We start from the raw sequence: 26,592 nt of genomic DNA on the forward strand, positions 1-26,592 counted from the left end.
CAAACTTTCCTATCTGCTCTGGTGAGAGTAAAAGTCCTCTTAACAACTCTGCTTTGTGTTTCCAAGACCATTACTCATTTTTGCTCACACAGACCACCCTACCATTTCTATCATGGGGACCAGATCAGTCAGCTAACGGCTATAGTTTTATAAAGGTAAGGTTCACCAGGCTAGTAATAAAAAATGTACGGTATCCATTAAGTAAACTCTGTATGTAAACACACAGATTTTAAAAAATAAGTAACTAACTCTAACAAAAGAAATCACCATGTGTTTCTAAGATGATTCCTATGTAACTCTGAAAACTGTATTAAATTTGATAAAATTTAATATAAAATGAAATGTAAAAGTGTAGAATATAGCTGGGCGCTGGTGGCTCACACCTGTAATCCTAGCTACTCAGGAGGCAGAGATCAGGAGGACTGCAATTCGAAGCCAGCCCAGGCAAATAGTTTGCAAGACCCTATCTCGAAAATCCCTCCCCAAAAATAAGGCTGGTGGAATGGCTCAAGGTGAAGGCCCTGAGTTCAAGCCCCAGTACTGCAAAAAAAAAAAAGGTGTGTAATATAATATAAAAACAGGAATTTATACAACGCTTCAGGTTTGTATCTATTATATAAACACAATGTAATTGTAAAAAAAAAAAAACAGGTCCCCCCCAAAAAAAATCAAATTTATAAGGAAGAACTTCATCAAAAACTGTTGACTAGAAGAAAAAACTTGATTAATAAAGTGCTTCACAACCTTGACTTCACTTTGTTCCACCCTATTCTCTTCTTACCAGTCCACTGAATTGGCTACAGCTTCCAACCGTTGGAGAAGAAAAGGATAGAGTTCCGGGAAGCGAGAGAAAAACTCTCTGCCTGTCATTCTATAGAGGAAGAGGGAAAAGATAAATTACTATTACTTATTTCTTCTGATCTAATAACAAAGCTCCCCCACCCCCACCCAAGAAGATGGCTAAAGTCATCTATTTGGATATTTAATGAATAAAAGTTAAAAACAAAACCTACAGTGTCTTAAATTTAACAGAAATGATAACATATAATTTTGATTTTGGAAGGTTTGATGCATGGACTTTTACCTCTGTATGAAAGACTGTATATGTTTATAAATATTTGATTTTAAATTCTGTCGGGGAAGAGATACGCAACATGTGAAAATGCCAAGTTTGCATTATTGTTATCATGTATTCACATTAATATCTGTGTCTGGCTTTTTTCACTCAGCATAGAGTTTCTGAGATCCATATTATCCAATGTATCAATAGCTGATTCTTTTTCTGTTGACTAGTATCCCACTGTATGAGTATTTAAGTCTGGTTAATCATTCTCCTGTTGATTTTTTTTGGATTTGTGAATACAACTGCTATGAACATTCTTGCACAGGTTTTTTAAGCACTTATTTTTCATTTCTCTTGGATTAATATCTGAGAATAAAACTGTAGTATTTCTTTTGTGAAAGCAGGTATCAGCCTGCTTCCCCAAAACTTGAGACTTGAATCTCATCTTCCTGCTTGGAATCCTGTAGAGAGTAACCTAAATTAAACGCTGTGTGAGACAAATTGAAGGAAATGAAGCCCAAACTGTCAGCCAGATTAATCAAAGGGGCTGACAGTATAGAATACTCATGGGAAAAATTTCCAGAAGTCAAGATTATATACAAGCAAGGGGTGGACACGGATGAGAGACAATTCTCCACAAGTTTTTCATATTACTGCTCATCTTGCAAAGTGAGGCACTGACTGCCCCGTATTCTGGACTCTATTCAAGGGTGTTTACATAATGATACAATGTGAAGATACAGTGTCTCCCTCTAAGCAAAGGGGCATACATGGTCACTGCCCATGAAAAAAAGACTGGGGTTTTCTAACTCTGAGTTCCTCTCCTGTGAAGCAACCTACAGCATACACAGGAATCTTCTGTCCCTCTTTACACTGTCCTGTGGTCACGGTCAGAACACTGGTACTTTGGCTATGGGAGGTTGCAAGGACAGCAACTTAATACTGAGAAAAATTAATAATGAATGCATCCTATATTGTCTGAAAAAAAAACTGTTTTACACAAGTAACTGATAAGATAGTAGTTCCTTATAGAAGAATTACAGATAAATGGAGAAAAAAAATAGAATTATGAAATCATCACTTTATAAAACTCCTGATAAAAAATAATGACTTCAGGCAGAGATGACTGATGGAAACTAACACTATAGGGGAAAGGTGGGTAATGAAGTTTATAGTGGAAGGATCAAGATGATACAACCTGACAAGAATCCACTGGTTTACCTTATTTATCAGTACTAAAAGTGAGACCACCTTAAAGGCCTTGTTCATTAGGAAACACACATACTATCTAGAAAATATTTTTGCCTAAAGAAAACTCAATCTGAATGTATTTAAGTCTTTAATTCTAAATACCATTTTACCAGAAATATAAAGGATCAACTGAGCAAGATAAATAACACTACAAGAAAGCACTTAGTCATATCAAGAATTTGGGACATTCCACAGGAAAACTGCAAAGTTTCACTAATAAACGAATGGCAGGAAAGGAGTATAATATGTTACAAAACAAAAGAGACTTATGAGATTAACAAACTTCAAAGACTCATAAGCTAAAAAAAACAAATTACAAGGCATGGAAGTTGGTTCCTGATCCTAATAAATCAACTACAAAAAATAATTTGAAGGACACTAAGGAAATCTTGAATATTAAGGAATTATTAACTTTGTTAGATGTGATAACATGGTGGTATTTTTTTAAAACTCCTTTACCACTCAATATTGCATAAGATGGATTTAAAGGAAAAATGACATGATATCTGCAATCTCCTTTATAGAAAAGTCATAAATGGAAGAAATAAAATTGGTAAAATGTCAGTAATTGCTAAAGCTGAGGGATGGATGGACAGGGATCAATTATACTATTTTTTACATTTTAACCTATGTTGAAAATTCTAATAATAAAAATGTTTTTAATTAAAAATAAAAAGACAAGTTATAAATGGGGAGAAATCTGTAATAAATGTATCTAAGAATGACATAAACAGTATCCAGAGTATATGAAGAACTTCAGTGAATCAGTAAGTAGAAGATAAGTCAATATAAAGTTAGACAAGTCCACCAAAACACACTTTGTAGAATGATCTCTAAGGATAGTTTCTCATACAGAATTTCTCCATATACAGACAAGAGGCAGGTGGAGATGTCCTTTTGAGGAGACAGTGATTAACTGCCAAGGGAATAATTCATTCCTTAGCAGCCTGGTATCTCTTTACTGAGTTAGAAAGATAAGCAGTCTCACTCATGAAGACCATATGATTCTATCAATATGGTCTAGAAACTGCCCTGATAGATAACTGGCTCTGCTGTCTACAATACTGCCAGAAAAAAGGCTGTGGAACTACTATGCTATGATTAAAGTCACTATTTGAATTGAATTAAAGCTGATTGTGTCAAACAGCAAATTACCTCATTTGGTCACATTAGTAAACGCTTACCACACACCCTTAGAAGGTATATGAAGAAGGTGTATTATATCAAAGCTAAACATCTGGCAATCTTACTGTTTTGTTTTTAGAAGCTAAGTAAGTTTATTTACAAATAAATAAATAAATCCTTTTAAAATTACATAGTTGCCTCTCAGTATCCATTTGGGGAGGGGCGGAGTATCCAGGACCCCATGAATATCAAAAATATATAGATGCTCAAGTCCCTTGTATAAAGTATTTGCATATAACCTATTCATATCCTGCTGTATTCTCTAAACTATCCCTAAACTACTTATAATACCTATACAATATAAATGCTATGTAAATACTTGTTTTGCTGTATTGTTTCAGGAATAATGACAAGAATAAAAATCTTGTACATGTTGAGGATGGATGCAATTTTTCTTCCCAATATTTTCATTCCATGGTTGGTTGAATATATGATTGTCTATCTCACAAATACAGAAGGCCTACTGTTTGTTAAAATTATCATTGCCATGCTAGATGCTATAGGACCCAGAAGGATCAACTATGTATTCATCAGGATTTTAGGCAAACCAGAACTATTTTCTAAAGGGAATTTTAACTTTGCTCAAGTACTCTGAGCATACAGGTGTCCTAGTCTAACGTTCCTAAAGTCCTCAATTCTTTAAGAAAAGAATTTCTCATTTAGTTCATCTAAAGGGCCAGGGCTCCAATTTATAACAAACACAAGAGCTGAACTCTATCCACTTGCCAGGAAGCATCCACCAAAAGCTCTTAAAGACTTGGCAAATATTTATGTAGTGTGTTTAAAGGATACACAATATTAATAATTCTTGTATATTATAAAACAAAGCTTCAAGAGATAGAGGTAGGGGAACATGGTAATTATTTGAGGGGCTTAATTCAAACTTTATTCACTTCTGACTCTCAAGTATACCAAAAAATATAAAACACCTGAATCCATAACTTAGACTGATAATATACTGATATTAGACTTCAATGTTAGTTTTTATGGGCATATTGAGCACACTTGTAATAGTACCTCTTTGTGAAGGCAGTTCATAGGTTTTGGATTGCCTGCACAAGTCTATAATATAAAGACCAATACTGTAAAAGAACGAGATCACAGGACCATTTTAGATCATACCTGAATCTTCCTCTTCTGAATCCTGGAACATGTAAGTCTTATCTCTCATTGCTACTTATCAAAACTACAATGTGATTGTTTTTTCTGATGAAAGTAGCAAATATTTTAATAAGTACCTATATGAGATTAATTGTTGCTTACTGCTTTTTTTTGATAAAGTCTAAACTCCTTAACCTGATGACTCACTTATCCAGACACTTCTTGCCTCTCTATCTTTATAAACTAGCCATATAGAAATGTTACCGGATAGGTGTTCTCTGCAGTCTCTGGTCAGAAGACTCCTAGGTTCTTACATTCTGCGAGAGACAAATTCAGGCAAGGCACAAAAATGCAGTGAAAGAGATACTAAAATTTACTGAAAGTAAGGAAAAGGCACCTCAAGAGAAAGCAGTGGTGGGCTCTGGCAAGGTGGGATAGAAGAGCTGGTCTTTGCTTTAAAGGGCCTTTATAAATTTAAAGGACCAACACTGTGAAAAATCTGGGCAGTCTTTGTAGGATGGGCTAGGGTGACTGACAGGTTTGATTGACAAGGTCATCATACAACATGGGGGACTCAGTACATGTACTTAATGCTAACTCTCAGGTATTTTAATTGCATGCATGAGGTATGATCCACATTCATGTTTTAAGCAGACAGCTTTTACCTGAGAGGTAATCAAGGGCAGAATGCCCCAAAGGTTTCCTGTCTTCAGACTGCAAAGAATTTACAATTGAAGAAGACTGCTAAGATTTTACAATTGAAAAGAAAGGATGGCACTGGGCTGAGATAAGGAGTTTAGTATGAAATGCACTGGGAAAAGTCTCACTTGCCTTGGTGCCTTTCCCTATTTACTAACCTGCCTCAGGATGTCTTTTACCACCATCAACATTCCATGCTTTCTAGCCTTCAGATTGTGACAAATGTTGTACCTTCTGCTGGGACTACTTCTCCTCTCCCTATACCCCCAACTCCCTTGCCAGTCTAACTCCAAACAATCCTTCCATTTTTGGCCAAGGCAGACTTCTTTCAGGGTATCTTCCTTGATGTCTCAAGTCTAATGTATTAGTTTTCCAATGCTATAACAAAATACTTGAGGCTGGGTAACTATATAAAGAAAACAAGTTTATTTAGTTTATATTTCCAGAGGTTCACAGGCATGGAGCTGGTGAGGACTTCAAGGCAAATGGCATCATAACTATGGGAGTGTGTATGGAAGGAAGAGATCGTATCACTGATAGGAAGCCAGACAGCAATTCAGGGGTCACGCTCACTCTTCTAACAACTCACTCCTCAGGATTCCATGAGAACTACCTTAATCCTTCCAAGGACACCACCCCCAATGACCTCCCATTAGGCTCCACTCTTGAAAGTCCCCCACATCTCAATATAACACATGAATCCTTGGAGGACACACTCAAAGCATATCCAAACAATAGAACTTGGATTAGATGCTTGTCCTTGGTTCTATACTAAAACCTGTGCTTTCCCTATCATAACACAGAATGTCCTATTCGGAACTTCCTGTTCACTTGCTTATTTCTCTACCAACATATACACTCTGCCTAAGCAGAGACCACAGGTAATTTTTTTCCACAGTATCTCAGATACTATGATGATCAGTTCACAGCTAGTGCCCAATAAACAGTTACAGGCACTAGAGCTGTAGCTCAGTGATAGACCACTTGCCTAGCATGTGTTAGGCCCTAGGCTCTAACCATAGCACCAAAAAAAAAAGCAGACTTTCTCAAAACAAAGGAACAAAGAAGCAATTGCCATGAACAGTTGCTGAATGAATGAAGAAAGATGAGAAAGACAAGAAAAAAAGGAATGATGGCTAAGATAACAAAATAATAATTTCACAAAGTCCATCAATAGTTATACACAATGGCATTCAGAATCATCACATGAGTTCATAGACTAAGTATCCTGCTAGGGCTTGCCATTTTCTTAAACACAAATAGATAAGGCTTATCTCACTTGGTTTACAAACAGTTCAATTCTAGTTCACCCAAACAAGCAATACATTGTTAACCTCCACAGATATAAGAAGCCCTGGGGGTAAATTCTTCAGTGACAGTCATTTTAAACCTTTTCATCAATGTGGTCAAAACCACCCTGGCAACTTTATGAAAACAACAGAAGCACTAACCAAAAAGGAAAAACTGAACCTCTGTAATTTAAGCTCCTAGGAAGAAAACAGACAACCAAAAGTTGTGAATGGGATAAAACAGGCAGACATAGGTAAAAAACAAACAAGACAGGATAAAGGATGAGAACAAAGCAGCTTTAAACTCAGAGGTGTGTTAATAGTTGTCCTACCAGGTATGGATATGCAGGTCTGATCAAGCCTGTTTTAGCTCAGGTACACCACCCCAAAATATGACAACAGGAGACCACATATGTCACCCCAAAATATACATCACTGGCATATTTTGGCCTGGTTATGCTGAGAAACTGAAGTTGAGAGAGTAGATCTTAAAAGCTTTTATTTAAAAGTTCCATCTGTGTATTAGTGAGTCTGTCAGAGGGAACTATAGGAGGCAGGAGAGGGAAAGAAAATCTTACAGAATGAACAATATTGAAATAACCCATCTATAAATGAATATAATATAATGTACTACATTGTAAGCTATTAAACATTAGAGGACCATGGCAAAACCCCCTTGGACTATCCAATATACCACTTAAAAAAAAAAAAGGGGTAGTAGGGTAAAATAGGCCTTTTCCAAGGATGAGTACCAGTAGGAGGAAGGTGGGCATAAGGAAAGGGGGTATGAGAGTGAATACGGAGGATGTATTTTGTATTCATATATGAAAATAGAGGAAAGAAACCTGATGTAATTATTCTAAAGAAGGGGCAAAGGGGGATGAGGGAGAATGATGGAGGGGGTTAATAGAACTAAGATATATTGTAAGCACATATGTAAATATCACACTGTATCTACCTGTACAATTACATGATATGCCAATAAAATAATTTTTTTAAAAAATTCCTCCTATAAAGGAAACCTGCATTAGTGAAAGTATCATATCTTATCAGGAACAAGGATGCTCAGAAACAAGTTTTATTACCTGACAGACTATTTACCAAACAAAGCAATCTTTTAGGTTCTTTGGCTGGACTATGAATTAAATCGACAAAAACCATATTAACAGGAGAAAAGCCATTTTAATTATGTGCACACAAAGTGTTCCACCAAATATGAGACTCAAAGAAGGGTCAGATGATTGAAGGTTATTTGGTTTCCTAAGCTACAGACATGAATAGGGGCTTGGGAGTCTACAGAAAGATGAGTCAAGTTATGGGAGGTAAGAAGAGGAATTGTATGGTGAATAAAGAAAAAGAGTAAGATGTCTATTCATTTTTCTCCTCCCTAGGCCCTTGGGCTAACACAGAAGCTACATGCAGAACCTATTTGTCTAGCACCATGTGTAAATTGCAGGAAGGAAGAGTGGCTGTGAGGTCCAGAAAACACCCTCTGCCTTACCTTTGTGATGCTGATACCAGAGCCCAGTGAGGGCCTGGAACAAAGCAGAAAGGCAACAGAGGTTTACTGAATCATGAAAATACTTACCCAGCAACATTTCATTTTAATTTAAAGGCTTTATAAAATATTTAGCACTATTTGTTTACGGAGGGAAAATTAGACAATAAAACAATCTAAAAATCACCACAAACTTAGCCCCCAAATTTAGTCACCAGCATGTTTGTTATTTGTCCATCTATATCACTCTCTGCTTTATATATTACTCTATAATCTGCTCTTTGCACTTAAGAATATGTCAAGAGTAGGCAGAGTGGCTCAAGTGGTAGAGAGCCTGCCCCTAATTCCAGCACTTGAGAGGCAGAGGCAGGAGGATGTTGAGTTTGAGGCCAGCCTGGGCTGCATAGCAAGTTCAAGGCCAGTCTTCAAGGCAATACCTTGTCTCAAACAACAACAACAAAAATGTGTCCATGTTCATTTGAACATGTGTCCATGTTCATTTGATAGTAAAGTCTATGTGGTAGACAGGGTTTCTCTCAGTTTGATGATAGCTTCCTCTAGGACACTAACCCAGAGAGTAAACTTGAAGAACTTGTCCCATCTTGGCTAGGTCATGTAGGGAAGGCAGTCCTTACTCCAGCTTTATCTGTCTTTTTGTGTGCACATCTCCCATCAGTCTTGGTAATGCTGAGGGTCTAATTCTTGAGTTTTGTGAGAGCATCTAAACTTTGACCATTTGGCAGACTTTGAATCCAGCTTGCCATCTAACAGCCTAATTTTTTTTTTTTACTTGAATCAAGCTTTAATCTCAATTACAAACCTGTCCTGAAGATCTGCCATGCATAAGAAAAGTTAAAATGTGAGAAACACAAGCTTCGGAGCATAACAAAAGTATCCTGATAAAAACAATTATGTAAAGAAAAAAAGCAATTCAGAAAACTGTCAGATTCCCAGTTTCCATGCAAAATCACAGGAACTTGCAATCCACATGTCAGAAGTATATCAAAGTGTCTCACAACTAGGAGTCTTACAAAGTGTAAGTTTTAACAAAGATTTGGGTATAACAGGATAAGCAGGTTGAAATGGGGGAAGAAAAAGGGGAGGGGGTATATTTCCTGCTCCGAACGCAAGAAATGAGAGTAAAGACTCAAAATGGTGGTTCCTATCTGTAGTTTTTATACTTTCTAAGCTGGGGAGAAGAAACTGGTCATGTTGTTTACCAACCCCTATTCATGAGATGGTCTACCAGCCACAGACCTCCTAAACTGGAAGCACCATAACCCCTACTTTATGGAAAAGCCTCAGGCTGATTGATCTAATGCAGCCCATCATCCAAACTCACAAGCCCACCTGGACAGACTGCCGACAGCTTCTTCTGACTCTATTTAATACTGAGGAGTGACACTGAATAACCTTGGTGGCTCTAAAGTAGCTGGAAGATCACTCCCCCGCAGACACTCTAAATGCCCAAGCCTATGCTCAGGGCCAGTTACCCAAGGAGGACCCCTGTTCGGACCCCAATGATGACCCAGATTACCAGCAGCTTGAACGGTATCAGGAGCACTATTGGGAGGCGTGAAGGACAGAGAGGAAAAGTCATGAACATGAGTCAGACAACAGAAGTCCTCCGAGGGCCAGATGAGAGCCCCAGCCAGTTTTATGAGCGGCTATGTGAGTCCTTCCTCCTGTACACCCCTTTCGACCCAGAGGCAGCCAAAAACCAGAGGATGATTAATGCAGCATTTGTCAGCCAGGCCCAGGGGTACATAAGGTGAAAAGTACAAAAGCTTGAGGGGTTTGCTGGTATGAATGCCAGCCAGCTTCTGGAGGTGGCCACAAAGTCTTCATCAATTGAGATCAGGAGGCCAAATGGGAGGCCTCATTACCTTCCTCATGAGGAAGGTAAATGTCCTCATTTACCTTCTCATCCTCTGGAGACAGATGTGAGGTTCTTAGACTTGTTGAATGTTTTTCTAGCCCTACACTTTCAGGAGCTGCTCTCAGGATGAAGACTTCCCAAACAGTTAAACTGGTATCACAATACTATAGCCAGGAAGAGAAGCGCAAAAAGAGTCTTGGCTCTGGAAGTGCCCTACTATTCCCCCTGGGAAGCCACTATCCCAGGAACAGGCCTGTAAACACAGGCCTGTTTTTTACTCATTTTTTACTCATTTCACAGCCAACTGGTATATAAATATGCATCTCTTAAACTCATCCTGTGTGCAAGTTTCCATTTGGGCAAGCTTATATGGATTTTTTTTCTCATCAGAAATTATTTCTTAGAAAACATGTCCTGTTGAAGCCCATCATCTAAAGTCTCAGAATCAAGAATCAATTAATCTCCAACAGTAATCATTTTCTAAACAGTCTGTGCTAGACTGTTTCTAAAGACAATCAATAAATTCCTACCTTCCCCTATACATACATTCCTCTTTTCTTTCCCTTCTCCTTGACTCAGGATGTCTTATGACCTGCACTGATCAACAAAAGGCAATGGAAGTGACACTGTGCTGGTTTTGGCTTAGGCATTTAAGAGGCATGGCAGCTTCTGTACTAATCCTCTTAAATCCTTAACTACCCTGCTGGAGAATCCTCACTGATCCTCAGTCATTTAGACCTTCAATTCCAGTTCCAGGTAAGTGATAGGAAGCTATCGTGGCCTTTCTAGCCCCAACTAAGGTCTCAGATCAATGGAGCCATCCGAGCGATCCCAGACGACAGTACATGGTGAGAAGAAACATCCAGCTGAACTCAGCCACCCAAAGAATTATGAGAAATAATAAATCACTGTTACTTTAAGTCACTGTATTTTAGGATGGTTTGTTATGCAACAATACATACTTGAAACATGGTTATAATATTGAAAGCATTGAGTTAGGCTCTGTGGAAAACACCCTTTATTTTTCATTTTTTTCCAAATATTTTAAAAATCAAGCACATATACAAGGAAATTTAGACATTCACCACACGGGTCCAGTGAAAAGTGAGGGCTTAAAAAGACCTGAAAAGAACGCAGATTTATATCTTAGACTGATCCCCCTTGGCACAAGCATAACCTACAACACTCAAAACATAAAACCAAAATCAGCACCCCCTGAGGAAGAGGGAGAATCTGATTGCTAGTGTTACATTATTAGATTCAAAAGTCCAATTTTCAACAAAAAGAAAAATCACAAGGTACACAAAGAAGCAATACAGTATGACTCAAAAGAAAAAACAAAAACAAACAAACAAAACAACAGAAACTGTCCCTGGTGTAGACTTGCGAAACAAAGACTTTAAAACAACAACCACGAAGATGCTCAAAGTATTAAAGGAAGACAGGGAAAAAGTCAAGAAAATGATGTAATAACAAAGTGGATATATTAATAAAGAAAGAGAAACCTAAAATGAAAACATAAAGAAACTCCAGAGCTGAATGGTCTGCTGAGGCAGGAGGACTGAAGATTTTGAGGACTATATCATGAGATCCTTTCTCAAAAGAAAAAAAGGAAGGGAGAAAGAAATTAAGACATTCCTAGATGAACACACAGACCTGCTACTCTGCAAGAATTGTTAAAAAGGAGTCCTGCAGGTTGAAATGAAAGGACTCTAGACAGGACCCTGAAGTCCAAAGATGAAATAAAGAGGGCTGGAGGCATAGCTCATATGGTAGAGTGCCTCCCCTAAATTCAAACCCCAGTACCACAAAAAAAGGAAGGAAGGAAGGAAGGAAGGAAGGAAGGGTAAGGGAAGGAAGAATGGAAGGGAGGGGAAGGGAGGGATGGAGGGGGAAAGGGAGGGAGGGAAGGAATGAAGAAGGAAGGGAGGGAGGGAGGGAGGGAGGTGAAGGGAAGGAAGGGGAGGGAGGGAGAAAGGGAGGGAGGGAAGAAAGGAGGAAGGGAAGGAGGGAGGGAAGGAGGGAGGGAGGGAGGAAGGAAGGGGAAGGAAGGGAGGAAGGGGGAAGGAGGGAGGATGGAGGGAGGGGAAGAAATAAAGATATTAGTAGAGGTAAATATGTAAGCAATTACAAAAGCTAGTATTATTGTAAATTTGGTTTGTAACTTCACTTTGTATTCGACCTGATTTAAGAGAATCATTTAAAAAAACTATTATTAGCTTAAATTGCCGGCATCATTAAACATTGGTTTATAACCAAAACTTTGTTTTCTTTATAATTTGAGATTAATAAATAAAAAACAAGTATTACTTTATGGCTTTAACACATGGGTAAAAAGATATAAATATATGACACTGGTAAGTAAAAGGGGATAGAGGTGAGCTACATAGGAGCAGAATTTCTATATGTTGTTGAAGTTAAGATGGCATTGGTTCAAGTTAAAATATTAAATATAATCTGAGTGGTAATTACAAAGAAAATAATATAGAAACATAGAAAATATAGCATATACACAAAGGAAATGAGAAAAAATCAACTAAACACAAAAGATGGTAATGTAAGAAATGAGGAACAATAAAGCTAGAAGGCAGATAGGAAACAAACAGCTAAATGATATAAATTCCTCCATATGAGCACTACTTTAAATGTAAACAGATTAAACTCCTCAATTAAAAGAAAAGAGACCAACAGAATGGATTTTTAAAAATGTCACTATATGCTGTCTATAAGAGATTTGTTTTAGATCTACAGACACAAACAGGTTCAAAGTGAAATGATGGAAAAAGATATTCCAAGCAAATAGCAACTAGATGAGAGCAGAATGGCTATAAGTAAGCCAGCCATAAAAAGAAAAATACTGTATGATTCTTCTTACATGAGGTTCCTAGAGTAATCAAACTCATAGGGCCACAAGATAGAATAGTGGTTACTGGAAGTGGCTGGGGGTAGAGAGTGAGAATGGGAAGTTATACCATTAAACAATGAATATACACTGAAACTATTCCAGGAATGGGAGGAAGGCAGGGTGTCAAGGAGAATGATGGATATTATAAGAAGTTTTATAAATGTCACAATGTATCCACAGTACAAAAATAATAAATGAACAAACAAAACAAATGGACATAGAGTTTCATTTTCGAATATGCAAAGGGTTCTGAAGAAGGGTGACATTAATGATTGCCTAACAATATGAAAGTACTTAATACCACTGAACTGTACAGCTAAAACTGGTTGAGATTGTAGACTATGTCATATGCATTTTGTCACAATAAACATGTGTTATTAAAACAAATTAAGAAACCAAAGCTGTTCTGTTTGAAGCAGGTTGAGGTGGATCATCATTAGTTTGATCTCTCTTACTCTTAGCAAGAATACCATGGACTCTAAGGGCACAGTTTAGTGTCAGAAGGATTTGGAAAATCTCTTGTTAAAGAAGCAGACTCCACCATCACTTCCCACTTTATAATACAGATGCTTGCGTAATAGTTACTATTGTTTTATTCAATCATGTTTAAAGCTTACTTCTTCTCACTAGGATACTGACTTCTTGAGGCCCCAAATTTTGGTTTGTTAGTGTTCTAACCCAGCACCCAGAATGGTACCTAGCACATAGGAGACATTTAGTAAATACTTGCTGACTCCTTAGTGTTTTGTTAGACATCCATTCTAAAATCCTGCCCCAATTAAGTATGAGCTGTATTCTCAATCATTATGATCTTATCCTGATCATCCCAACTCTGGAGATAAATACAATGATTAAACAAACGTTCACTTGGTAATTCTAAAGACCACACTAGCATTTAGACCTTAGTCAAGAAAAGGTACTAAATATACAAAACAATTCCAACTGCTGCATCTGCTTCCTCTAACATACTATTAAGAAATCACCTAGCAATTTCTCTTTTATTCATTAAAAATTAATATAATATAGCATAAGGTCCAGGATTCCAAAATAAAATTTTTTGTTTCTATTCCTCTAGAATTTCATCAGTTATCTCTTTCAAGATCCTACTGTAAACCATCTAGACATTTTCACTAACACTAATATTAATTTACCAGTTTAAACAATTCAAGTGCAATGGAGATACCACTACAGTCCCAGACCTCAAGGAACTTACTATAACTAAGAGAACTCCATAATTATTAGTCATTAGGAATTAAGTGAGCCTTCTAAGATCAAAATACAAGTTGGAGACAAGTACAGGACTAGTACCGAACCTTCTTTGCTTCCCCATCTAGTCACTGAACCCTTCAAGGCTTCTGTTACATAGGTAATCTAACTATTCCCATGCCAGGCTAAGCAGAGGACACAATGTGACCCAGGCAGGCTAGTTTTCAAAGGAGGTCATGCTTCCACGGTTGCATCAAATAGCAATCGCTCCACTGCTGTCAGTAAGTGTGGTCGAATATGAAGGACCCACACCTGAGCTTCCACTTCATACACTGAGCCAGGACCACTCACTGAATTTAAAGGGGATAGATGAGCAGGCAAACTGCCAACCAAACTAATCTGTAAAAACCTACTCATCTGCTCTTACAAAGCATTTTCAGAGCTCACTGGACCACAGATGATTCCATTTGGTCCAATAAGTCTCCTGTCTCTCCTGTATTCAAATTAAGAGACTCTTACTAACACACTAAACTACTTCTAATCTGTCTCCCCAAAACCTCTAACTCCCATGGAAATCAAACCAGAAAAGAGGGCATATATTTGTTCTTACATGGGCTCAATGCTTCTTTTTTCCCCAGTGAACATGATTTTTTTTTAAGTCTGGGGATACTCAGGCCAAAACTTATTTAGGAGGAAAGAACAAAACAAACAAAACCAAGCAGGCAAATATTACATTCCAAATTAATACACAGTGTTGTCCATAATTCGGTATGGGCACACTGGATGTGATAGCCAGTGTACACACATTTTCCCAACAACTAAAAGAAATCAGACTCAGAATAAAAGTATGATTTTTCTGTGTTGCTGAAAAAAGTTCCTGATGAGTGAATATCTACCTCAGACTGTAGGGTTTAGTTTTTCCTCTGAACAACTGCCTAGAAGTACTCAAAATGTGGGATAATTTTCAGTAGATTAGCTGGATCACCAGACAATGAGGAAAAGCCAGTATTTGGCAGAGTTGTGAAAGGAACCTTTTGGACATGTTAGCTAGCCATTTGTTTTTTTGGAGAGTCAGAAAGCTAATCTAGAATAAGTATAACTCATTGTTGTTACTATTATTAAAAACTCTAACCCCTGGCTCCTGGGGCTGGCAGCAGAAAGCATGTTAGTTTTTGTTTAAATATAAGTAAAATTTATTAAATTAGACATTCCAATAGCAGGGTCTTGTATTTGGTGTTCTCAGGAACAGATTTTTTGTTTGTTTTTGTCTTTTTAGTACTCTGAAGTTAGTAGGCTGCTACCTCTTTGCAGACCCTGGAAAGTCATCTCCTTGGCCCCAAAAGCAACCTATACATTGAGAACACACACAGGCAGACTTTGAACATGACTGGGAGTCATTCCCTTCCATGCGTGTTTCCCCTGAACAAGCAGACCCGAAATCCTTCAGAGGCTTGAGGTTGTGTTTGCTACTTCAACTGTATCTCCTATAACACCCAGCACAGGAGACAGTCGTAGTATACCCTTCCTGTATTTTTTTTTTTAAATAAATGAAGGAATAAATGAGGTCACATTTCTCTCCCCTTTTACAATTAATATATGCTCACTTAAAAAAGCAAGCAATATACAAATGAATAGTAAAACATATCCCACCCTGTCCACTCTAAACCTTTTCTATGCATATGTAAAAATGTCAAATTGTATTATAATATATACTGTTGTTTTGGAGAGTGGCAAAAATAGGCTAGTTGAACAATATTATTTGGTAACTTGCCTTCCATATACTTAGTTGTGCACTCATTTATGTCTTGAAGTTGAAAGAGAAAGCTATCATTTTCCTTGTCCTCAATTGAAATCTTTTTGAATAAAAATACTTTCCTTTTTATTTTAATTACTTTCATTTTATCTTCAAGCTTGGTTAACAGTTTTAGTTGAATACAGAAAAACAGGAAGGAAATCATATACTCTCAGAGTTTTGAGGGCAGTGCTCCATTAATTTCTAAGTCTACTGCCATTTGATCCTTAATTCTGTGTACGTGAGCTGTTTTGGGTTCCCCATCCAACTGCAAAACTTTAGCCATTTCATGATGACATGTCTTGATGCAAATTGTTTTCATTCATTGCAATGGGACTCATGTTCTCTAGTTCTAGGAAATTTTCTTGTGCTATTTCTTTGACAATTTCTTGTCCCCTCTACTCTCCTTTCTGGATGCCTATAAATTGGATGTTGAATCTCCTGAAATAATCATCTTATTTTTTTCTCTCCAATGAGTGTTTTCTTTTTATCTCTCTTGCCTTCAACCTCTCAAAGAGTTCTGCTCTAACTTCCTTCAATGTAAGGAAATTTTTATTTGAAGTATCATGGCTTTAAAAAAACAAATCTCCTAGAACTCTTTACTCATCTCAGATTGCTCTTAAAAAAGAAAAAAAAAAAGAAATATATTCTGGGCTGGGTGTGGTGGCTCATTCTATAAATTTAGCAATCAGGTGGCTGAAGCAAGAGGATTGTGAGTTTAAGGCCAGCCTAGGCTACATAGCAAGACCCTGCCTCAAGAAAACAAAAATAAAACAAAAACTCCATCCTGTTCTTATTTCATTTGATTAACTTCATCTAACCTAAGAATGTTAATTTTTTTTTTTTTTTTAGTTTTTTTTCTGGTCCATATATCATATCTGCTTTTATTGAATTCCTTCTTTTTTTAATCTCTATTTTTCTTCTACTACTGATTATAAATTTTAGTTAACAGTTATTTTTTGGTATAATTATAGTATTTCATACCCCCCACCCCATACAATGCAAAGATACTTCTGTCAGTAAAAACGAAAACATTAAGTGCTAGAATGTGTCAAACAAAGGTTAGAAAATAGACTGTGTAGAGAAGGACCCAAATGAAGACCATCTGAATAAGCAATGTAGCATAAATTTATTCAAAGACTGAGTTCTGGTTTATACTCGTCCACAAGCTTTGCACTATGTGAATCTAATGAACACCAATTCTAAATATAAAATTTAAAGATTTTGCTCTTCTTTCCAATTCATCCACAACTCCAAAGAAATGGAGACACAATAGTTACAAGGGAGACAGGAAATCCTTCCAGCTAACCAACTTTTACATACTGTTCCTTATGGTCAAAATGCTGACCACACTGTGGTAACTCTTTTTGACTTTATGACCTTATTACTTAGACCAGCAATTATATTCCCTGTTATTTGAGCAGAGGAGCTTCTTGAATGCCAAAAAGACAGCTCTACAGTGTTATTTAACCTTTCTCAACAGAGACTCATTGAAACTAGGAGTTTGGTAAAATGTTTTAACTAACCTTGCAAAGATACTTCCCAGCAAATATTTGAAGTATATAAATACCTCCAAGTCGTCTTAAAAATATGTAAAACTCACAAATGTTAATTGAAGCCAAATACCCACCTTAATTATATATTCATATTTAAAGTAAAATAATACTATGGTTCAAAGATAATAATATGCCACATAATCTAAGGCAGTTTAAATACTATGTTCTGCCTGTATTAAGTCTGTTTCCAATGGCAATTTTTATAAATAATATGCATAGCATTTTATTTTAGAAAAGTCTGCTGCTATTCCATGGAATCAAATGTGCCCATGTTCCATCAATTGTTTCTTCTGTGGTGGGGCAAGAATGAGAAAATATGATGTGGAAAATGAGCTTGGAATCAGCCTGCCCAGAAGAGGACTACCTGCTGGCAGTGTGACCTCCGGTGATTTGCTCAACCCTACTGAGCACCTTTCCATTTTGTTTTCTATAAAACAGAAATAATTATGCCTATTTTATAGAACTACTATAAGAAGTGAGATAATGTTCCCACAATCTACACACATTGTTCTGTGGCCTTGGCTCCTGTCACCTAGTCCTCTTCCCTCCTTCCCCACTTTAAAGAAGGGAGATTACCATTAATTACCATTAAGGACAATACACTCTGAGATTTTAAGATCTAACAGTATCAGAGAATATAACTCACTTTTGTCCTTGCAATAAAGATAGCTTTTAAAAATACATGAAATGAAGGTATTAAAAATACAATTAAAATTCAAGCTTGGCATAAAAAATTTTTATATAACATTATGAATAAGTTAATACCTATAGTTTACAGGAATCAAACACTAAATTGTGTGTGTGTGTGTGTGTGTGTGTGTGTGTCTATATATGTGTGGTATATGAACCAAAGGCCAGGAAGAAAGCCACAAAATGGGACAGATGGATCTACACGGGTAGAAAAAAACATGGTTAGGGTGTCTAAGTGGACACACACACACACACACACACACTGCATTAGGTAGTTAAAGGAGATGAAAATGGAAATATGTACGCAATGCTGCTTTCATATTCTTCTATTCACATATTATAAGAAAACAGTATTTGCATTTGATGTGCCTACTAGTAAAAAAAAAAATAGATATTCCCATAACTGAACATACAAACAAATCAGTACAGATACCTCAATAACGAGTATATTTCATCCTTAGGCAAAAAAATTCTCATAATTATTTGTAATTACAATGGGCTTGCTAGTAGTTTGAGTCTGGACTGAAATAATTTAAAGTTACTCTTAATATTTTTCTAAAAAATGTCTTCAAATCTGACAGAAAATAAGCCTACAAAAATAATTGATATAAATAACTAATTGAAGGAAAAGGATTGATAGTTTTCATAAGCAAATGTTGCATCCATCTTATTTTAAATTAATTCCATTAAATTGGTGTTTCATAGGTCAGATTTTATGACTACACAGCAAAAATGTTGTTTATAAAGCCATTTACAGGGAATTACCCATAAATATTTTCTAACCATTTGTTTTCTTTTGTCCAATTCAAATTGTTATTGCTTCATTTTTTTCCTTTTTGTTCTTTTTATTCACTTCCTTTTTTTGCCCTTCTACAAGAGGTAGACCATATAAAGTCTATTCTACTCTTTCTGGAATTTATATAGTACCAAATTACCTTAATCTACAAATACACTAAGGAAGAGAATGAAAGAAAAAAGAAAGAAAGTGGTAATAGGAGATAAATATTCTTACATACACACAAAGCCTCACTGCCCTCTACTCTCCTTCTAACTGAACCCAGAAATATGACGGCCAGAGCTTATTTATAGAAAGGACAAGGGTAGTATAGGATAAAAATGGAAATATAGCTGAAGAACCTTCTTAGCATCTTCTGACCTATTAAAATAAGGTTACTTGAGTTCATGGATTGGTAATGGATGATGGCGGAAGATAAGGATGAATCAGAGTCATCATGAAAATGCTGCTTTAGTCTAAGGACAGACAATATCATATGTTTTGACCTAGAAGGCATGACTCACAGGACCCCGGATTCCTTTTCCTTTCTTCTCAAAAACGTGAAGAAAAAAGAAGAAGATGAGAATGCCAGTATCTAAAGACCAACATCACTTGGATGGTGATTTCAATTCGCTGGTTTACAAATATCCCACCACACACTAGTGCCCATTTATGGACAAAATGAGAAAATCCAGGGCAAAGTAGTAAGTTTTGCATAAAGCTAAAGTTATGTGAATACCTATCATTTATTTGAGATTCTTGGGCGGGGGGTGTATGTAATATTCTTCATTTTATGAAAAGACTCTTACAGGTAGTATGATTTTTAGTGTCCTTATTTAACAAAATGGAAAGGTTGACAATTCTATTATCTTGATACTCAATTAAAAAAATTTATTTGCTGGTTCATGAAATATGAAAGTCTGAGTACCAGTAGACTCTACTGCTCTAAGTGTAAAACCACTCAAATAAAAAAACTGATCTTCCACTCTTCAGCTTTTATTTTCAATCCAGCTTTCACTTCAAATCCACTCAGCAGACAAAATGATCATACTAAAACAAATCTAATCCTGTTATACCTGTGCTAAACAGAAGCAAAATACCTGGTGATTGCTCATTATTGTTTCCCATGAGCCTACTACAATGCTGGGCTCCTAGCCAGTGCTCAGAAAATACTTTGTGAATGAATGAATAAATATAGCAATGTCAAAAGGTGTTACGTGAATTTGGAGGATTGTCCACTGTGTACATATGTCCATACTGGCTTATTAAAATCCTTCTTGGAGTCTGACCTAAGCTTTCAGAAGCCTAAAGCATGCTGTGTCAGTCATACCAGGCCATTCACCATTTAGACTTGGTTTTGCAGTTGGCAAAAGTAGTAATTTTACCAGTAATTTTCAGATCAGACGAGTTAAGCACTAAAGTCTCAAAAGTCACAACTTGGCACAATATGCATCTTCCTCAAACTCAAAACACAAAATTAAAAGAAAGCCAGTTCATTATAAGGTTTAGATACCAGGTTGGTGGTTTCATGCTATATATGAAAGGTTAATACTGGAAAAGTCAGTAACTACCATGAACAAGGATCTTGTAAGATCACTGTCAAGGCATAATCTCACCTAAGTTATCACCTGCTGAAATAAACTAAAGTCAAGAAAGTAAACATTTAATGAATACTCACTTGCCTTTGGTCCAAGAGAGATCTTAGAAATAAGCTTTCCTTTAATTAAAATTAAAAATAACTCAGATAGCTGAAATGAGATCTGAGGAACACTCACTATGGTTCAGTCAATCAGCATGAGAAAGAGTTGGCAGTATCCAGCTGTAAGTGCTCCAAGATGTGACTATAATACCATCCTGTTCATGTAAAGATTTAGAAAATAGATTTTCTGGGCAGAAGTAGACCTAACATCTCCACTACTGAGCTGACAAGACAAAAAATAAACATGGTACAAAGGTACCCAGTGGTTCTGAAAATAGTTGTCTTTACAGACTATAAATACATCAAGCCCTAGGCCTGAGACACACACCAATCAATCAACCAACTGACAAATAAGTATTAAGCATTATGCTAAGTGCTCTCAGGGCATTCACAAAAATATAAGACAATTTTAGGCCCCATGGAATTTTAAATTGAGCTTACAAAATAAGACAGAAATGAATGGGAAAACAAAACCAAAAATGTAATCCTTCACTGAAAGGCTGGCATACAAAGAGCCAGAGCAGGAGCGTACTGTCGGAAACCAAAGCAGGAGAGGACAGTCCTTGGAAAGTGAGTTTCAAAGGCATGGGATGAACCAGCATGCTGAGATTTAGAAGAGGTCCTACACAGTTCTAAGTGAAGTTTGGCTCTGAAGGACAGCAAGGAATCACTTCTCCCATGGTCGGCCACGGGGAGGCTGAAGGAAAAGGAAGATAGTGTGATGCAAAGTGATGTAAGACCTACCTGGGAACAATGGAGAAAGTTAGAGCAAATAGCTTTAGTAGAGAACAAACTGGATGTGGGAGGCCTCAAATGCCAAGTCAATGAATTTGAACTCTCAAACTCTAGAAAGCTACCTCAAGTTTTGACACAGGAGTAACATGATAAACTGTGTTTGGGTCTGTATTAAAATGTTTCCTGACATTTTGCCTACACAAAACAAGACAGAATTTTTTTTAAACAATATGCTAAAAGTTTAAAAATCAATGTATTTTCCTAGGTATTTAAATAAAATCTCATCATTGTGATTAAGTTTCAGATAATACAGTAAATCACATATACTTGAATAGTGCTATAATTATTGAAAGAACAATTTTAAGCAGCATTGAAAAATGATTCCTGAAAGGCAAATCCAATCCTACTACACTACTCCCTCACTTCACCCTCCCCTAAACCTGACTAGGGTCTTTATTTTGTTTTAAGCACTACAAATTTCCTAATGTACCTTGAAGGAATAGCTGTTAGTCATCAATTTGGATGATGTGGGTTAATAAGATCTTCGTTCAGAAAATTTAATTACAGACTTGAGCCTTGGATGAAGCAAAATGAAAACATTGGAGGGGACTCTGCTAATCTACCAACTAAGCAGACCCATGGGTCTCCAAGACTGTCCCTGGGCACACCATCTGCTCAGGCTGTTTCTTCCCTGATGTCTGCAACATAGCCAACCCTACTTTATTCCTGCCTGCTTCTCTGGCGTGATCTCCAGCTGCCCTGCATCACCACTTCCAACAAAGGTTCTGTAATCAAAAGCCCAAAGACAGTCAAAGGTGATTTTGGTCCTGCTGTTCCCCCACAGGCTTCTACTTTAACATAAGCCACAAGGCTAGAACTGAGCTAGTTTGCACTGGCTCCAGGCAACCTCAGAGCTTTCCCACCTTTGATCACCCCTAAAGGTCCTGCAGAGGGAACACAGAGTTTAAAGTCAAGCTTTAATCGACCTTAACATTTACCAATTTTATTTTAGCAAGTGATTGTCTGAGGAAAGCAGCTGAAACCAAGGGTATTTGGGACTGCATTTTATACTTTGTTGATTATCACAGAGATGTCAGTTTTTAAAAACTATAAACAAAGAACCAAATACTACAATGATTACAGTTAGAGACACTAGATTTTGAAAGTTTTCTGAGCAACAAAGCAAACAGAAAACTCTAATTAGTAAAAAACCTGTTTTTTAAACCTTGGGTCACCTCAGGCACCCTTCCACAGAAAACCTAGATTTATGCCACTGTCACAAAAGGGAAAGGTGCTAATCAAAAAATTTCAGTGAAATCAACATGAAAGGTATAATAAATAAAACTTCCCAAAGTAGTAGACTAAACTACTCCAAGTGTCTGAAATCTCTTAATTGTTTCCTTCCAAAATACTGTTAAGTAATAATATTTCTAGTTTAAAAAAGGTAGGGGAAGTTTTTACTTTCAAACTAAAATAGAAGTTAAAGTCAGTAAGTAATATGTTCAAACACTCCGATTTCTAGAGAAAAGTAATACGTAAGTATATGGGAATTCGCTAGGACATTTAATTGAAAGAGAAAAAAAACTAAACAGACTAAGTTATTTTGGAAGTAAGAACTGTGGCTTCTCTTCATTTCTGTCATTCTTTCATTCACTGAGCACTATTTTTGGCATTCTGATGGGTACGAAGACGACTTTGGCATTCAGTTTCCCTCCTTATTGGGGGAAACCCCAAATCAAAGTCATAAAATGAATAACCAAAAGCCATCCTGTTTTGAAACCTGTTTTAAACATTAAAAAACATTTCCAGTTCAAAATGCAAAGGTAACTATTCCCACAGAGAGATGATTATTTGGACAGACATGTGGTAAACATTTCCTTGGGAAGAAGCAAATGAAAAAAAGTTAAAAGCAAAAGTCAGAGAAGAGCTGCAACATCTCAACAAGTTAAAAATTTAAGGAGAGCCACAGTTTGAGAGGTGGGAACACACGCCCCACCTCCATCCATTATAAACTAAGGTTTAGGAGAAAAGGTCTGGCTGCTCTTGGGTGAATACCATGACATCTGTTCTTTTGTCATAACAGCAACCAAATTGATTTAAGAAAAAATTCTCTCTTTTCTAGAGCTGTTGGTTCATAGTTACACAATTTCTCTTGAGCGTTAGTTTCCTTAAGATGTGTTTATTTTGCACATCTGCTCTCCCCATACCTGATTACACAAAGGTATCATAAAGAGCAAACCCAGGTATAAAAAGACCAGCCCTCAAAACAGATCAAAGCAAACAGCCTGTGGAGTCCTTTGGAAATCTTGGCTGGCAGCTCTTGTAAATAAAAGTGCTTCTAAAGCAGAAAGCATTCAACTACCGTATTTATATAGGGCGTGATTGACAGGTCAGTTATTAACTTCATGAAAACACAGGCAATGTTAACTAGGAAGAATGTTTGTTCTAGCTGTTCTATCTGAAGGAAAATGAAATCCAAGATAGAATGGCTTTCTCTCTGTTTCTTTTAAGTATTTATTTTAGAGCCATGCAGTATAAAAGAATGTTTTTTCAAGTCAGTGAACTTAAGCTATTTTGCTTACTATTCTGGAATTTAAGTATGTTGTTATAATTCTTTAGAAAACAAATGTTACATTTACTAAAGGCAAATTCCAATGGTGTACCATGATCTTTTCAAGCCTTCAATAAAATTTTATCCCTTTGAATTAATACAACTAAAAGATTTTATATTAATTAATCTTTCTCTTAGTAACTAAAATGTTTCAAATCAGGGAAATCAAAAAGCAGGAAGGCTTCCCCCAAGTGCCTTGGATGCAGGCAGGTGCTCTGTGAATTGCTTAAAGCAGCAAGTCTACAATTTGCCAAAAGTAGATAAGAATAAACTGGTCTGTATTTTATTTACATTATTTTGAGAGCTTTTCTTTATTACTAATACAGTCTATCATGTAAGATCATCTATTGCAACATTATAAGATAGTATATTTTATTTGAAAAATTCTCCAGAAAACATCAGCTGTATACATAGATATGTTAGGACTAAAATCCACTTTTACATGCAACAGTTTTTAACTTTGTTTTGGTTTTTTGAGACAGGGTTTCCCTATGTAGCTCAGGCTGGCCTCAAACTTGAGATCTTCCTGCTTCAGCCTGGGATAACTGGCATGCACTACACACCCAGCTAACAATTTTTATCTTGAAGGTTAATATGGTTAATGCCCATACCCATCCCAGGGGCTACTAACAAAAATATCAGCTTAGTAACAAAGATGCTTCTCCAACATAAACAGCGACTTTATAATAGTAGCTCTGAGCAACTACATAGTAAGGAAATCTAAAAAACTTGCATCGGTTCTCTTATTCATTTATAAAATGAATTTTTTAAGAATAAGGAAAAAAGTAGAAGAACAAGTTAGAGTGAAAAACAAGTTTTGGTTTTTAAAATCAATCACAAATATTTTTAAGGTTGTTGTTATATAAAGCTGGCATTTCCTAATCAAATAAACGTTTATGAAGTGGACTGGTGTTTATGTGACTGTTTGTTTATATGTGCTTAATATCCTCAGGCTTCAGTGTTTTTCCATGTAAACATAAGTTTTGTTAAATGTTCCTTGAATTAAATTTAAAAGGCTATTTGTTATCAAAATGTTTTGCTCTTAACCAAGGCTGTCATGATATAAGATACATACCAAATACAAGAGCAAACCCCAAATCCCCAGAAAAACCCATCCTTGCTCATCAGTACATTTAATGTACCACAGTCCTGCTTCCTCTAGCATTTACAAACAACAGTCTTTCAGAACACAGAATTCTTATGAAATACTCAGCCTCAGAACATGCCCCGGCCTCCTTCACTAATTACCCCTCCCCTTTCTCCCACAGGACTGCATTTTCAAACTAGAATATTTGTTTTGATAGACTTCTGTTGCTTAATTCTCTGGCAAAGGATTTCTGTATACTCCTAGCCAGTAATGAACAATTTGCCAGTAGTATGCAACTCTTGGCACAACAAAAATAGGGAGAAAAAAACTTGCCAATACAGACTTCCAGAACTGAATATAAAAGCAGGTATACTGGGTGAAGAGAATCCTTTCCCCCGACATATTAAAATTTCCTCATTTCCCCTGCTTCTCACTATCATGAGGAAAAGCTTCATTTTTCAGTTTCATATACCTTCTCTACACTACATAAAGCAATGGGAACCCATTACTCCAATCTTGCTTTCTAATTAAAGAACTACTTATCCAAATGAAAAATGTAAGTTGACTAATCCTATTCAGAGAGTAAATCTCCAAAGCAACTTCTTAATAATAGTTCATCAGGAAAATTAAAATCCATTGAACTTGTTTAATCCAGTGGAATCCTTCTCTTTCATTATTTCTCCAGTTACATTTAAGGACCTACCACTCAAAAACTTTAACAACACAAGATGGCTCCACCTTCCCCAATTAAGTTCCAAAGGACTGGGAAGAGAATAGCACAAACTTCTTTGAGCGCTGAGGGTGAATGCAAAGTGAAGTGCCTCTCAGATTCTAGGGAGTAACAGCCCACTGAGTAGCTTTCCTGCATGGGTGGACGCAGGTATTTTCCAGAAAAACAAACCAAGCAGAAAATACTCGTGGGTCTTGAAATGGACAAGCATGACACAAAGAACATCAAATTATTGAAACAGTCAAACTCTGCTGAGAGATCCTTTTTCTGCACACATGACCTAATTACTGATACTTCCTGGAGTCTCTCCTCAGCATTCTGGGCGGTCTGTTTCTCTGGAGGCATAAAATGCAATCCACACATGGAGGACTGCATCTAGACCTAGCCTCACTCCTAGGCTCCAGATCCCATGTATACAAATGCCCATTGGGTGTCCCTCAAGTATTTCAAAAGGCCAATCAAAACTGAACTTGGTATCTTCCCCCACCAATCTGTTCCTTCTCCTCACTCCTCGCATCTATAAATGACACCATTAGACCCAGAAATGTGCAAGCCAAAATTGTGTCACCTCCCCACTATCTTTCCTCTTCCCTGGTCCCCTCATTTCGAGTCCTGTCAAATCTGTCTTAATATTTCTAATCAATATCTTCCTCTCTATCCTTCTTGTCTGCTTTGTTTTTGTCCTGAACTCACATGTCTATTCTCATCATCAATTAGTCCATCCAGTCTCCCAAACTGTCCTCTTTAAAAAGAAGTCCTTCACAAGATATTCCATAAAAAGGATTCAATAACTCAGTATTTCAAATGAGCACTCAACACTATAACTGGAGTGTCACAGTGC

At 36.7% G+C, this 26,592-nt stretch overlaps 1 protein-coding gene across 9 annotated transcripts in view; it reads right to left on the bottom strand.

Annotated features, from left to right (window-relative positions):
* Thada (THADA armadillo repeat containing) overlaps positions 1-26,592 on the bottom strand; it is a 321,031-nt gene that overhangs the window by 179,427 nt on the left and 115,012 nt on the right. For all 9 annotated transcript variants that reach the window (XR_012439673.1, XM_074049587.1, XM_074049582.1 and 6 more), the window contains one exon: positions 782-871. Coding sequence is in view for 8 of the 9 variants with exons in the window: in XM_074049587.1 (XP_073905688.1) it covers positions 782-871 (90 nt within the window). In the remaining variant the exon portion in view is untranslated. The remainder of the gene's footprint in view (positions 1-781; positions 872-26,592) is intronic.

Source organism: Castor canadensis, chromosome 12 (genome assembly GCF_047511655.1).
Source record: "Castor canadensis chromosome 12, mCasCan1.hap1v2, whole genome shotgun sequence".
Classification (NCBI taxonomy): Eukaryota; Metazoa; Chordata; class Mammalia; order Rodentia; family Castoridae; genus Castor; species Castor canadensis.